This window comes from Bombina bombina, chromosome 7 (genome assembly GCF_027579735.1).
Source record: "Bombina bombina isolate aBomBom1 chromosome 7, aBomBom1.pri, whole genome shotgun sequence".
Lineage (NCBI taxonomy): Eukaryota > Metazoa > Chordata > Amphibia > Anura > Bombinatoridae > Bombina > Bombina bombina.
Window position 1 is genome coordinate 406,796,453 of NC_069505.1, and position 13,341 is coordinate 406,809,793.

Consider the following 13,341-nt stretch of genomic DNA (forward strand, 5'->3'; position numbering starts at 1 on the left):
TGGACTCCTTGCCTAGTGTGCTTAGAGAAACATGGCTGCACCTCAATAACGTGGCCCAATGAGGGCTGAAACAATTGTCTGGTGTTGCCACGTTCCTTGTTCAGAGGAGGATTACCTGGTATTTCAGCGCTTTACTGACCTTGCTAGGCGGGATCGGACTGATTTTCTTCAGGAAAGTCCTCTCTGTTATAAACTTGTTCATGGCGGCTGGTTCTTAACAACCAATAAGATATAGCATTGTAATTTCTGGAGAAACTCGGCTTCCAATTCGTCCAGGAGCCCATAGATTGTGATTCACCCCTTTTATTATTAAATGTGACTAGGAGATTGCGTAGCATTCATTTAGTGAGTGATTACTTGTGTATCATGTAGATAGTGGGTAGAACTAAGAGGGGAATCTGATTATTGGGAATATTTACTTTCTAACACTGAATATTATTAAAATAGTAAGTGGAGCTAAAAGTTACATTCAGTATTGTATATTGAGTTGATGAATCTAAGAGGAAGTACAAAATATTCTGTAGTTGATTGAAGGGTTTGTGATTAATTAGGTATTTATTTTAGAGGAATGGGGTGATATGTAGACAGATCAGGTGTAAAGTTTCTATTTGCTGACACTGCACACAAAATTTAGAAATGATTATTTTTAAACAATTAGCATTGGTAAACAGAATCAAACAAAGTCTGTTCTTATATATCTCTTTTCTGTGCTAGAATTATCTGTTTGCTAAAATGCAGAGAACCATGAAAGAAACATATGAGGATGAGATACAATCCTTGCAAGAAGAGATCCAGAATTTGAATCAACAATTTAAAGAAAATCAAGAGGAAGCTGCCTTCTTGTCTCATGACATTGCAAAGACCCTGTTAGTAATTTACCTGTTCTATGTTTATTCCGTCTTGAGATATTGTCACTGAAAATGTCAATATGTTTTATGAAGTGATGTTGTATGTAGTATGTACTAGCCATTTTTCATTTTTGAGATAAATAGGATTTTCAGTCTTTATGTATCTCAATGTAGACAAATATAAAGCACAAAATGCAAGATTACTGAGAACTAACATTCAAAACACAGGGAGGTTTTTTATCCTATCAGATACCAGCTAAAATAATATTTCACAGCATAACAAACAAAACCATGACACTCCACCACACAATTTCAAGAATGATTTGAGCCTTTACTTTTACTGAACACCTTTTTATTTTGATGATAGTTTTCTAAACAAAAAATAGCTTCCCATTACTTTATTTCATATCCTGTAAAGATCACTTGAAGGTTCTGACACATATTTTTGGGAATGGATGATTCATCCATTGTTTAGGTATTGCTGTGGAAACAGCAAGTCAGCATGCAACTGAAACTGTACTGTTTGGCATAATTAAAACTATACAATGCAAGTTAATATTTCATTCTGTAACTGGGATATATGGTGAATATACAACAAATGTTTATTTTTATTTATAGTGTCCATTAGAGTCCAAGGGGTAGATTTACCAAGATCAGATGCTGCAATCTACCCCTGATGTTTTTGGCTCGCTGGAAACATAAGTTAAGAAGCATCCCGATCCAATCCGATCGGGATGATTGACACCTCCTGCTAGCGGCCGATTGGGGTGGCATTGCACAAGCATTTCACTAGAAATTCTTGTGCAATGTTAAATCTGTCAGCATATAGCGATGCCTGGCGGACATGATTCGCTAAAGTGCATCATATCCGCCCGGCATTTGATAAATCGGCCTCCAAGATTAGAAGTGTGGCTTTAAGTATGAAAAAATACACATTAGATTTCTTTTGAGTGGATTGAAAAAACTGTACTCGGCGGCCCTGCTCTGTAAGTTTGTATGGTCTATCATTTTCTGCCGGGCTGTTATTCCCCCTAGAAACTTCCACTTCACAGTCATAGCATTTACAGTTGACCACTACAGATCTTGTAGGGCAGAAAGTTGGTATCCTATGACAGTGTCATGTTTAAAGGGACAGTCAAGTCCAAAAAAAACTTTCATGTTTCAAATAGGGCATGCAATTTTAAACAACTTTCCAATTTACTTTTATCACCAATTTCTCCAACATAGGTGTGTCCGGTCCACGGCGTCATCCTTACTTGTGGGATATTCTCTTCCCCAACAGGAAATGGCAAAGAGCCCAGCAAAGCTGGTCACATGATCCCTCCTAGGCTCCGCCTTCCCCAGTCATTCTCTTTGCCGTTGTACAGGCAACATCTCCACGGAGATGGCTTAGAGTTTTTTGGTGTTTAACTGTAGTTTTTATTATTCAATCAAGAGTTTGTTATTTTAAAATAGTGCTGGTATGTACTATTTACTCTGAAACAGAAAAGAGATGAAGATTTCTGTTTGTAAGAGGAAAATGATTTTAGCAACCGTTACTAAAATCGATGGCTGTTTCCACACAGGACTGTTGAGAGGAATTAACTTCAGTTGGGGGAAACAGTGAGCAGACTTTTGCTGCTTGAGGTATGACACATTTCTAACAAGACGATGTAATGCTGGAAGCTGTCATTTTCCCTATGGGATCCGGTAAGCCATTTTTATTACATAAAGAAAAAAAAAGGGCTTCACAAGGGCTTTTAAGACTGTAGACATTTTCTGGGCTAAAACGATTTATATATAAGCATATTTTATACTTCATAGCCTTGAGGAATTATTTTAATCTTGGGAATTATGTAAAATAACCGGCAGGCACTGTATTGGACACCTTATTCTCTAGGGGCTTTCCCTAATCATAGGCAGAGTCTCATTTTCGCGCCTCTATTGCGCACTTGTTTTTGGGAAGCATGACATGCAGATGCATGTGTGAGGAGCTCTGATACATAGAAAAGACTTTCTGAAGGCGTCATTTGGTATCGTATTCCCCTTTGGGCTTGGTTGGGTCTCAGCAAAGCAGATACCAGGGACTGTAAAGGGGTTAAATATAAAAACGGCTCCGGTTCCGTTATTTTAAGGGTTAAAGCTTCCAAATTTGGTGTGCAATACTTTTAAGGCTTTAAGACACTGTGGTGAAATTTTGGTGAATTTTGAACAATTCCTTCATACTTTTTCACATTTGCAGTAATAAAGTGTGTTCAGTTTAAAATTTAAAGTGACAGTAACGGTTTTATTTTAAAACGTTTTTTGTACTTTGTTATCAAGTTTATGCCTGTTTAACATGTCTGAACTACCAGATAGACTGTGTTCTGTATGTGGGGAAGCCAAGGTTCCTTCTCATTTAAATAGATGTGATTTATGTGACACAAAATTTAGAGAAAATGATGCCCAAGATGATTCCTCAAGTGAGGGGAGTAAGCATGGTACTGCATCATCCCCTCCTTCGTCTACACCAGTCTTGCCCACACAGGAGGCCCCTAGTACATCTAGTGCGCCAATACTCCTTACTATGCAACAATTAACGGCTGTAATGGATAATTCTATCAAAAACATTTTAGCCAAAATGCCCACTTATCAGCGAAAGCGCGACTGCTCTGTTTTAGAAAATACTGAAGAGCATGAGGACGCTGATGATATTGGTTCTGAAGTGCCCCTACACCAGTCTGAGGGGGCCAGGGAGGTTTTGTCTGAGGGAGATATTTCAGATTCAGGGAAAATTTCTCAACAAGCTGAACCTGATGTGATTACATTTAAATTTAAATTGGAACATCTCCGCGCTCTGCTTAAGGAGGTGTTATCTACTCTGGATGATTGTGAGAATTTGGTCATTCCAGAGAAATTATGTAAAATGGACAAGTTCCTAGAGGTCCCGGGGCCCCCCCGAAGCTTTTCCTATACCCAAGCGGGTGGCGGACATTGTAAATAAAGAATGGGAAAGGCCCGGTATACCTTTCGTCCCTCCCCCCATATTTAAGAAATTGTTTCCTATGGTCGACCCCAGAAAGGACTTATGGCAGACAGTCCCCAAGGTCGAGGGGGGCGGTTTCTACTCTAAACAAACGCACCACTATACCCATAGAAGATAGTTGTGCTTTCAAAGATCCTATGGATAAAAAATTAGAGGGTTTGCTTAAAAAGATGTTTGTTCAGCAAGGTTACCTTCTACAACCAATTTCATGCATTGTTCCTGTCACTACAGCAGCGTGTTTCTGGTTCGATGAACTAGAAAAGGCGCTCAATAAAGATTCTTCTTATGAGGAGATTATGGACAGAATTCATGCTCTCAAATTGGCTAATTCTTTCACCCTAGACGCCACTTTGCAATTGGCTAGGTTAGCGGCGAAAAATTCTGGTTTTGCTATTGTGGCGCGCAGAGCGCTTTGGCTAAAATCTTGGTCAGCGGATGCGTCTTCCAAGAACAAATTGCTTAACATTCCTTTCAAGGGGAAAACGCTGTTTGGCCCTGACTTGAAAGAGATTATTTCCGATATCACTGGGGGCAAGGGCCACGCCCTTCCTCAGGATAGGTCTTTTAAGGCCAAAAATAAACCTAATTTTCGTCCCTTTCGCAGAAACGGACCAGCCCCAAGTGCTACGTCCTCTAAGCAAGAGGGTAATACTTCTCAAGCCAAGCCAGCCTGGAGGCCAATGCAAGGCTGGAACAAAGGTAAGCAGGCCAAGAAACCTGCCACTGCTACCAAGACAGCATGAGATGTTGGCCCCCGATCCGGGACCGGATCTGGTGGGGGGCAGACTCTCTCTCTTCGCTCAGGCTTGGGCAAGAGATGTTCTGGATCCTTGGGCGCTAGAAATAGTCTCCCAAGGTTATCTTCTGGAATTCAAGGGGCTTCCCCCAAGGGGGAGGTTCCACAGGTCTCAATTGTCTTCAGACCACATAAAAAGACAGGCATTCTTACATTGTGTAGAAGACCTGTTAAAAATGGGAGTGATTCATCCTGTTCCATTAGGAGAACTAGGGATGGGGTTCTACTCCAATCTGTTCGTAGTTCCCAAAAAAGAGGGAACATTCAGACCAATCTTAGATCTCAAGATCCTAAACAAGTTTCTCAAGGTTCCATCGTTCAAAATGGAAACCATTCGAACAATTCTTCCTTCCATCCAGGAGGGCCAATTCATGACCACGGTGGATTTAAAGGATGCGTATCTACATATTCCTATCCACAAGGAACATCATCGGTTCCTAAGGTTCGCATTTCTGGACAAGCATTACCAGTTTGTGGCACTTCCATTCGGATTAGCCACTGCTCCAAGAATTTTCACAAAGGTACTAGGGTCCCTTCTAGCGGTGCTAGGACCAAGGGGCATTGCAGTAGTACCTTACTTGGACGACATACTGATTCAAGCATCGTCCCTTCCACAAGCAAAGGCTCACACGGACATTGTCCTGGCCTTTCTCAGATCTCACGGGTGGAAAGTGAACGTAGAAAAAAGTTCTCTATCTCCGTCAACAAGGGGTCCCTTCTTGGGAACAATAATAGACTCCTTAGAAATGAGGATTTTTCTGACAGAGGCCAGAAAATCAAAACTTCTAAACTCTTGTCAAATACTTCATTCTGTTCCTCTTCCTTCCATAGCGCAGTGCATGGAAGTAATAGGTTTGATGGTAGCGGCAATGGACATAGTTCCTTTTGCGCAAATTCATCTAAGACCATTACAACTGTGCATGCTCAGTCAGTGGAATGGGGACTATACAGACTTGTCTCCGACGATACAAGTAGATCAGAGGACCAGAGATTCACTCAGTTGGTGGCTGTCCCTGGACAACCTGTCACAGGGGATGAGCTTCCGCAGACCAGAGTGGGTCATTGTCACGACCGACGCCAGTCTGGTGGGCTGGGGCGCGGTCTGGGGACCCCTGAAAGCGCAGGGTCTTTGGTCTCGGGAAGAATCTATTCTCCCGATAAATATTCTGGAACTGAGAGCGATATTCAATGCTCTCAAGGCTTGGCCTCAGCTAGCAAAGACCAAGTTCATACGGTTTCAATCAGACAACATGACGACTGTTGCGTACATCAACCATCAGGGGGGAACAAGGAGTTCCCTGGCGATGGAAGAAGTGACCAAAATCATTCAATGGGCGGAGACTCACTCCTGCCACTTGTCTGCAATCCACATTCCAGGAGTGGAAATCTGGGAAGCGGATTTTCTGAGTCGTCAGACATTTCATCCGGGGGAGTGGGAACTCCATCCGGAAATCTTTGCCCAAATCACTCAATTGTGGGGCATTCCAGACATGGATCTGATGGCCTCTCGTCAGAACTTCAAGGTTCCTTGCTACGGGTCCAGATCCAGGGATCCCAAGGCGACTCTAGTAGATGCACTAGTAGCACCTTGGACCTTCAAACTAGCTTATGTATTCCCGCCGTTTCCTCTCATCCCCAGGCTGGTAGCCAGGATCAATCAGGAGAGGGCATCGGTGATCTTGATAGCTCCTGCGTGGCCACGCAGGACTTGGTATGCAGACCTGGTGAATATGTCATCGGCTCCACCATGGAAGCTACCTTTGAGACGAGACCTTCTTGTTCAAGGTCCGTTCGAACATCCGAATCTGGTCTCACTCCAACTGACTGCTTAGAGATTGAACGCTTGATCTTATCAAAGCGAGGGTTCTCAGATTCTGTCATTGATACTCTTGTTCAGGCCAGAAAGCCTGTAACTAGAAAAATCTACCACAAAATATGGAAAAAATATATCTATTGGTGTGAATCTAAAGGATTCCCTTGGGACAAGATAAAAATTCCTAAGATTCTATCCTTTCTTCAAGAAGGTTTGGAGAAAGGATTATCTGCAAGTTCTTTGAAAGGACAGATTTCTGCCTTGTCTGTGTTACTTCACAAAAAGCTGGCAGCTGTGCCAGATGTTCAAGCCTTTGTTCAGGCTCTGGTTAGAATCAAGCCTGTTTACAAACCTTTGACTCCTCCTTGGAGTCTCAATTTAGTTCTTTCAGTTCTTCAGGGGGTTCCGTTTGAACCCTTACATTCCGTTGATATTAAGTTATTATCTTGGAAAGTTTTGTTTTTGGTTGCAATTTCTTCTGCTAGAAGAGTTTCAGAATTATCTGCTCTGCAGTGTTCTCCTCCTTATCTGGTGTTCCATGCAGATAAGGTGGTTCTGCGTACTAAACCTGGTTTTCTTCCGAAAGTTGTTTCTAACAAAAACATTAACCAGGAGATAGTCGTGCCTTCTTTGTGTCCGAATCCAGTTTCAAAGAAGGAACGTTTGTTGCACAATTTGGATGTAGTTCGTGCTCTAAAATTCTATTTAGATGCTACAAAGGATTTTAGACAAACATCTTCCTTGTTTGTTGTTTATTCTGGTAAAAGGAGAGGTCAAAAAGCAACTTCTACCTCTCTCTCTTTTTGGATTAAAAGCATCATCAGATTGGCTTACGAGACTGCCGGACGGCAGCCTCCTGAAAGAATCACAGCTCATTCCACTAGGGCTGTGGCTTCCACATGGGCCTTCAAGAACGAGGCTTCTGTTGATCAGATATGTAAGGCAGCGACTTGGTCTTCACTGCACACTTTTACTAAATTTTACAAATTTGATACTTTTGCTTCTTCTGAGGCTATTTTTGGGAGAAAGGTTTTGCAAGCCGTGGTGCCTTCCATCTAGGTGACCTGATTTGCTCCCTCCCTTCATCCGTGTCCTAAAGCTTTGGTATTGGTTCCCACAAGTAAGGATGACGCCGTGGACCGGACACACCTATGTTGGAGAAAACAGAATTTATGTTTACCTGATAAATTACTTTCTCCAACGGTGTGTCCGATTTTTTAATCAGGTCTGATAATTTATTTTCTTTAACTACAGTCACCACGGTATCATATGATTTCTCCTATGCAAATATTCCTCCTTTACGTCGGTCGAATGACTGGGGAAGGCGGAGCCTAGGAGGGATCATGTGACCAGCTTTGCTGGGCTCTTTGCCATTTCCTGTTGGGGAAGAGAATATCCCACAAGTAAGGATGACGCCGTGGACCGGACACACCGTTGGAGAAAGTAATTTATCAGGTAAACATAAATTCTGTTTTTGCTTTGTTCTCTTGATATTCTTAGTTGAAAGCTAAACCTAGGATGGCTCATACGATAATTTCAAAGCCCTTGAAGGCCGCCTCTTATCACGTGCTTTTTTATTTGCTTTTCACAACAAGGGAGAGCTAGTTCATGTAAACCATATAGATAACATTGTGATCACGCCCGTGGATTGTTGAAGTCAATAGAAAATAAATAAAATGTCATGTGATCAGGGGGCTGTCAGAAGATGCTTAGATACAAGTTAATCACAGAGGTAAAACGTGTATTAATATAACTGTGTTGGTTATACAAAACTCGGGAATGGGTAATAAAGGATTATCTATCTTTTAAAACAACAACAATTCTGGTATTGACTGCCCCTTTAAGCTCTTTAGTATGAACCATTGTACTGCCAATATCTGTCAATGGAGATTTCATAGCTATGTGTTGGATTTTATATACCTGTTATCAATGGGTGTGGCTGAAACACCTTAACTAAATAATTAGTAGGGCTGTCCACATCTACTTTCAGACAATTACATTCAAGGTTAAAAAGGTTTCATCATAGTGATTTGGCTGAGCAACAGGTGCCAATTATCACAGACAAAATTTGCATACCAGCCCTTGAGTTTGAATAGAGGGTGCAAACAATGTTCTTTTCTGACTAGGAGTAGTATGTAACAGAAACAATCAAGTGGAATTGCACTCTACATAAATGGCGATTACATTTTATTTGGTCGTAAAAAATGGTAGACAAAAAAACAAAATTTTGGGATTCTCACATTACTTTATCACGCTAATACACACTGGGTATCCTCACACATTTAAACCTCTAACTCATTAAAAAGGAACCAATAAAACAAAGGTGGTGTGGTATATCGTTATTAACTCCTATAGCACGTATTACCTTGACCACTTCCTTATCCGTTTTTAATACATACATATCATATATTAATGCTACACAATCCCTTATGAAATAAAAAACTTAACTGTACATCAAAAGTCCCCCTTATTGATTTTGTCTGCTTGGACATACTAATTACCCTGACTTTATATTTAAATCTGTATAGTTAATTAATTCACTCTTAATTACACCATTACATTAGCTGCAGTTAAAAAAATGACATTTGACATTGTGGTTTATGTATAAACTTAAAGTGTCAGTAAACCTCAAAAATAATGTTATGTAATTCTGCACATAGTGCAGAATTATATAACATTATATTAGCCTTATCTTTATAAAACCTAATATTCCCTTTGATTTTTTTTTAAAAAAATGACTGTTTTTCAGACCTGCTCTCTGTGCTCTTCTGAGCAGGTCTGTTTTTATCACACAGGGCATCGGGCCGCCCGCGCCATTATACTCAGTGCAGCTCGTTCTTGCTCTGTCTGACAGACCCGCTCAGAAGAGCACAGAGAGCGGGTCTGAAAAACAGTCATTTTTAAAAAAAAATCAAAGGGAATATTAGTTTTTATAAAGATAAGGCTAATATAATGTTATATAATTCTGCACTATGTGCAGAATTATATAACATTGTTTTTGAGGTTTACTGGCCCTTTAAAGTGACTGTAAACTTTATAGTATTTTAAAAATACTATTAAAAACAGGGGCACTTTCATTCATGAAAGTTTACATTGCAGCGTATTTTTACAAATACTTACCTTTTTCTTCAGCGAGGCAGGATCGGCGATCCCGCGCCCGCTTCTCATACTGTAATTACACAGCAATGATGAAACCGGCTTCCTCCAATCACGGTGTGGCCTCACAAGATGGACGCTCTGGGGGGGAAACCATGATTGGAGGAAGCCGATTTCGTCATTGGTGAGTTAAGTATAGAGGAACTGTGGGCAGGGGACTGCCGATCCGGCTTTACTGAAGAGAAAGGTAAGTATTTGTAAAAATATGCTGCAATGTAAACTTTCATGAATGAAAGTGCCCCTGTTTTTAATAGTATTTTTAAAAACCGGGCACTAATTCATGGAAGTTTACATTCACTTTAACTTCTTTTACTGCTGTTGGTACTGTAAGGTGTGTTCTTAAAGAAATCTCTTTCTAGTCAGTTGAGCTGATTTTCTTTTCCAACTCTGATTTTTTTTTTTCTCAGCGAGTCGTATCGTAGAAGAGCTATCTTTCATGTTGGGAGTACTGAAGCGAATGTAAAAGACTTGCAGCTGATTGGGCCATTTGAAAAAGATCTTCAGTTTCTTACTGCTATCTCTGGGATAGAGTTTACCAAATACTTAAAAAAAACAGAATGCCGGAGTAAGTAAAATACTTTTTATGACCATGATAACTTGGTATAGAATTAATTGTAAAATATGTCCCCCCCCCCCCCATAAAAAAGAGAGCAAATTGAGATATATAATATTTGGATATGTCTGCAATATATATGAAACGTTTTATATTAAATATTTATTATTAGAACATTTTTTTTTCTGTCTTTTTGTTCACATTTGATGCCTTTGAGTCTATCGGGTTTTTCCCTATGTCACCCTGAATGAGCTTTCAAGCATTTACCAATTATGGGCCACATTACAAGTGGAGCGCTAACTGTTACGCGCAAGTGAAAAGGGGTTTATCACGGGTGTTTGCTTGCGTCGGAAGTAGCATGGGTATTACAAGTTGAACGTAAACAGGTTAACTCGAGCGCAATTTAATTTAATGAGTGTTGGGTTAGTGCGGCTTCAGAGCTCTGGTTAACTGTTACGTTCAAATAAAAAGTTGCACAAAAAAAATCAAAATACATTTAAAAGTACAATAACACTAATAAAAAAATATTAAAGAAAAATATTGCAATCAAAAGTTATAAGGGCTCAAAAATATAAGGTCTCAGGTGCTAGGGTAAAAAAAGTCTGCAAAGGGCTTTAACATAGAGATACAGTACATACATACATACTGTACATACACGTCTAAAGCAGTATATATTTATGTATAGCTGTGTGTACAGATGTACTGTATTTGTGTTTTACTTTATATTTATTGTACATATTTCACATTCCAATATTCGTCACTTACAGGAAAATTTCCTTTGAATTTTTAAATACATATTTATTTTTATATATATATATATATATATATATATATATATATATATGTAAATACCTATATATCACTATAGATATATAGGTATAGATATATGTTACATGAGCAGTATCAGATATATATAGAAATATAACAAAGAAAAAGGGGGGATACTAATGGCACTGCTTAAATTTACAACTTAGGGTAGCCTAGTGATCTCTGGTTCAGGTAATATGGTTTAAGTATCCATCCAGATTTATTGTGTTACTAAAAAATGGCTGAGGTGCTGTGTACTTGTTTTGTCAGACGAAAATTATCAATCCTTGGATTGATGGAGTGTACACCTATATAGCACTCATTCCCTAATTGATAGTGACAAAAATTGGACAAGAGCTGTGTCTCCTTGGAGGAGAGTGTGCGTGGGGATAATTATTAAAATATAACCTTTATTGGTAATCCTTTAAAAATATAAGGCAACAAACACAATTGACATACAAACTTTATTAAAAACACAGGTTTGGGTCTTAGTAAATTATTATCCGTTGTTCACGGAGTGCATTACGTGGTTGTGGTGTGTATTAAAAATTACTTGGGTTGGGAGTCGGGTTAATCCCAGTGATTATATAGTGATTTGTTGTACTTTGAGCTTATATTTGAGAAGGCTATGGTGTTGTGATATTTACTCTATTGTTATGTATGTGGTCTATGACTCACAATTCAAATCAAATTTTAATATTAGAGGTATTAGCGTAAATATCCCATATTATCACCAAAGTTTATTATTAATGCTTGTAAAATTGCATTTAATATATATCTTAGTGAGACACTACTTAATTTCCTAGTAGTTGTATTCTTATTTCAGTATGATATTGTAGGAAATATATGCATACTGCTGTTTTAAATAGCCTCCTAGCTATATAAATACAAAAAGTACTTTCTGTGTGTAGTATAATAATACTGGTCAGTAAGTTAATGTATTAACCCCTGTGATGTCTTGGATCGTATATTTGTCAATACTTAAGTATGCACAAGCATTGTGCTTGAATCATTACACAGAAATTGTATTTTTTAAATTTCTTTGAATTTTTAAAGTTAATAGTGTGTACTATAATTGTTATAACAGTAACATATTTAAGTAACTTAGTAGCTCTATTGGATCTTGGCGTTCTTAAATCTTTGACATTATTGGTAACACGCTTCTGGTATCAATTCTCAAGAAAGTGTTTGGTGGTAATATTCACATCATTTGTTTCTCTAATAGTTTAATATTAGGATCTTACGATGTATGAGTTATGGTATTCTTGTGAGTATACTATAATATTGCAAAAAATTTTTTTAGCTGTTCTTGGTATAATAATTATGCTCTTAGTATGTATCAACTATTGTTTAGTGGTATCAAATAATTAAATCATGTTGTCCACTTAGGCCTTAAAAGTTGTTAGCGGTATTATGGCGTGAATTTACTAAATATTAGCGTTTTTTTCTGTATATTGGATCTTCGTACTCCTAACCGCTTGCTAAATGCACGCTTTTGATACTGGTTGTATTTTAAAGTAATTCGCTAAGTATTTGCATTATTATATCTAGGCTTAATGTATCACATATATAACTGTTTGCAATATTTGCAATACTAGCGATATTGTATTTATGTCAAATGTATAACAATATTAACCGCTTACTAAGTCCAGGCTTAATGTATCACATATATCTAAGCTTAATGTATCACCTATATAACTGCTTGCATTATTTGCAATACTTGCGATACTGTATCTATGTCAGATGTATAACAATGTTAACCGCTTACTAAATCCAGGGCTATAACTGTCAATTTAGCGTGAAGTGCTTCGCTAAATAATGGCAGTGTTGTATGTATGTTTAGAGCTCCATAAATCTGGCCGTTGGCCGGTTCTAAGCTTCTAATATCAAATGATCTTACTACTGAGTTAACTCCGTTTACAAGTAAATTTACTTAATATTGTGCACAACCACAATAGTTATATATAATATAAAGACCTCTATTCCTGCTAATTAAAAAATGCTAACTGGCATTCTACAAACAATTCCCTAACATGTTTCGCCACTAACGTGGCTTTTTCAAAGGGTACGGCGCGGCCATGAAGATGTCTATTTATTGGCTGGCACTACTCCTCCTATTGGACGTTTTAAACCAATCAGATTGTTCCTGACGAGGAACCAATCATTGAATGTGATAACAGCCTTATCCAATAATATTCCGTCTCTAATGCACACAGGCTGTCTCACATTCAATGATTGGTTCCTCGTCAGGAACAATCTGATTGGTTTAAAACGTCCAATAGGAGGAGTAGTGCCAGCCAATAAATAGACATCTTCATGGCCGCGCTGTACCCTTTGAAAAAGCCACGTTAGTGGCGAAACATG

General features: G+C 38.7%; 1 protein-coding gene across 1 annotated transcript in view; it reads left to right on the top strand.

The window, feature by feature from the left end:
• LOC128636401 (centromere protein P-like) overlaps positions 1 to 13,341 on the top strand; it is a 103,962-nt gene that overhangs the window by 13,274 nt on the left and 77,347 nt on the right. The window contains exons 2-3 of the mRNA XM_053689421.1: positions 715 to 866; positions 10,025 to 10,182. Coding sequence (XP_053545396.1) covers positions 733 to 866; positions 10,025 to 10,182 — 292 coding nt within the window. The 5' untranslated portion in view covers positions 715 to 732. The remainder of the gene's footprint in view (positions 1 to 714; positions 867 to 10,024; positions 10,183 to 13,341) is intronic.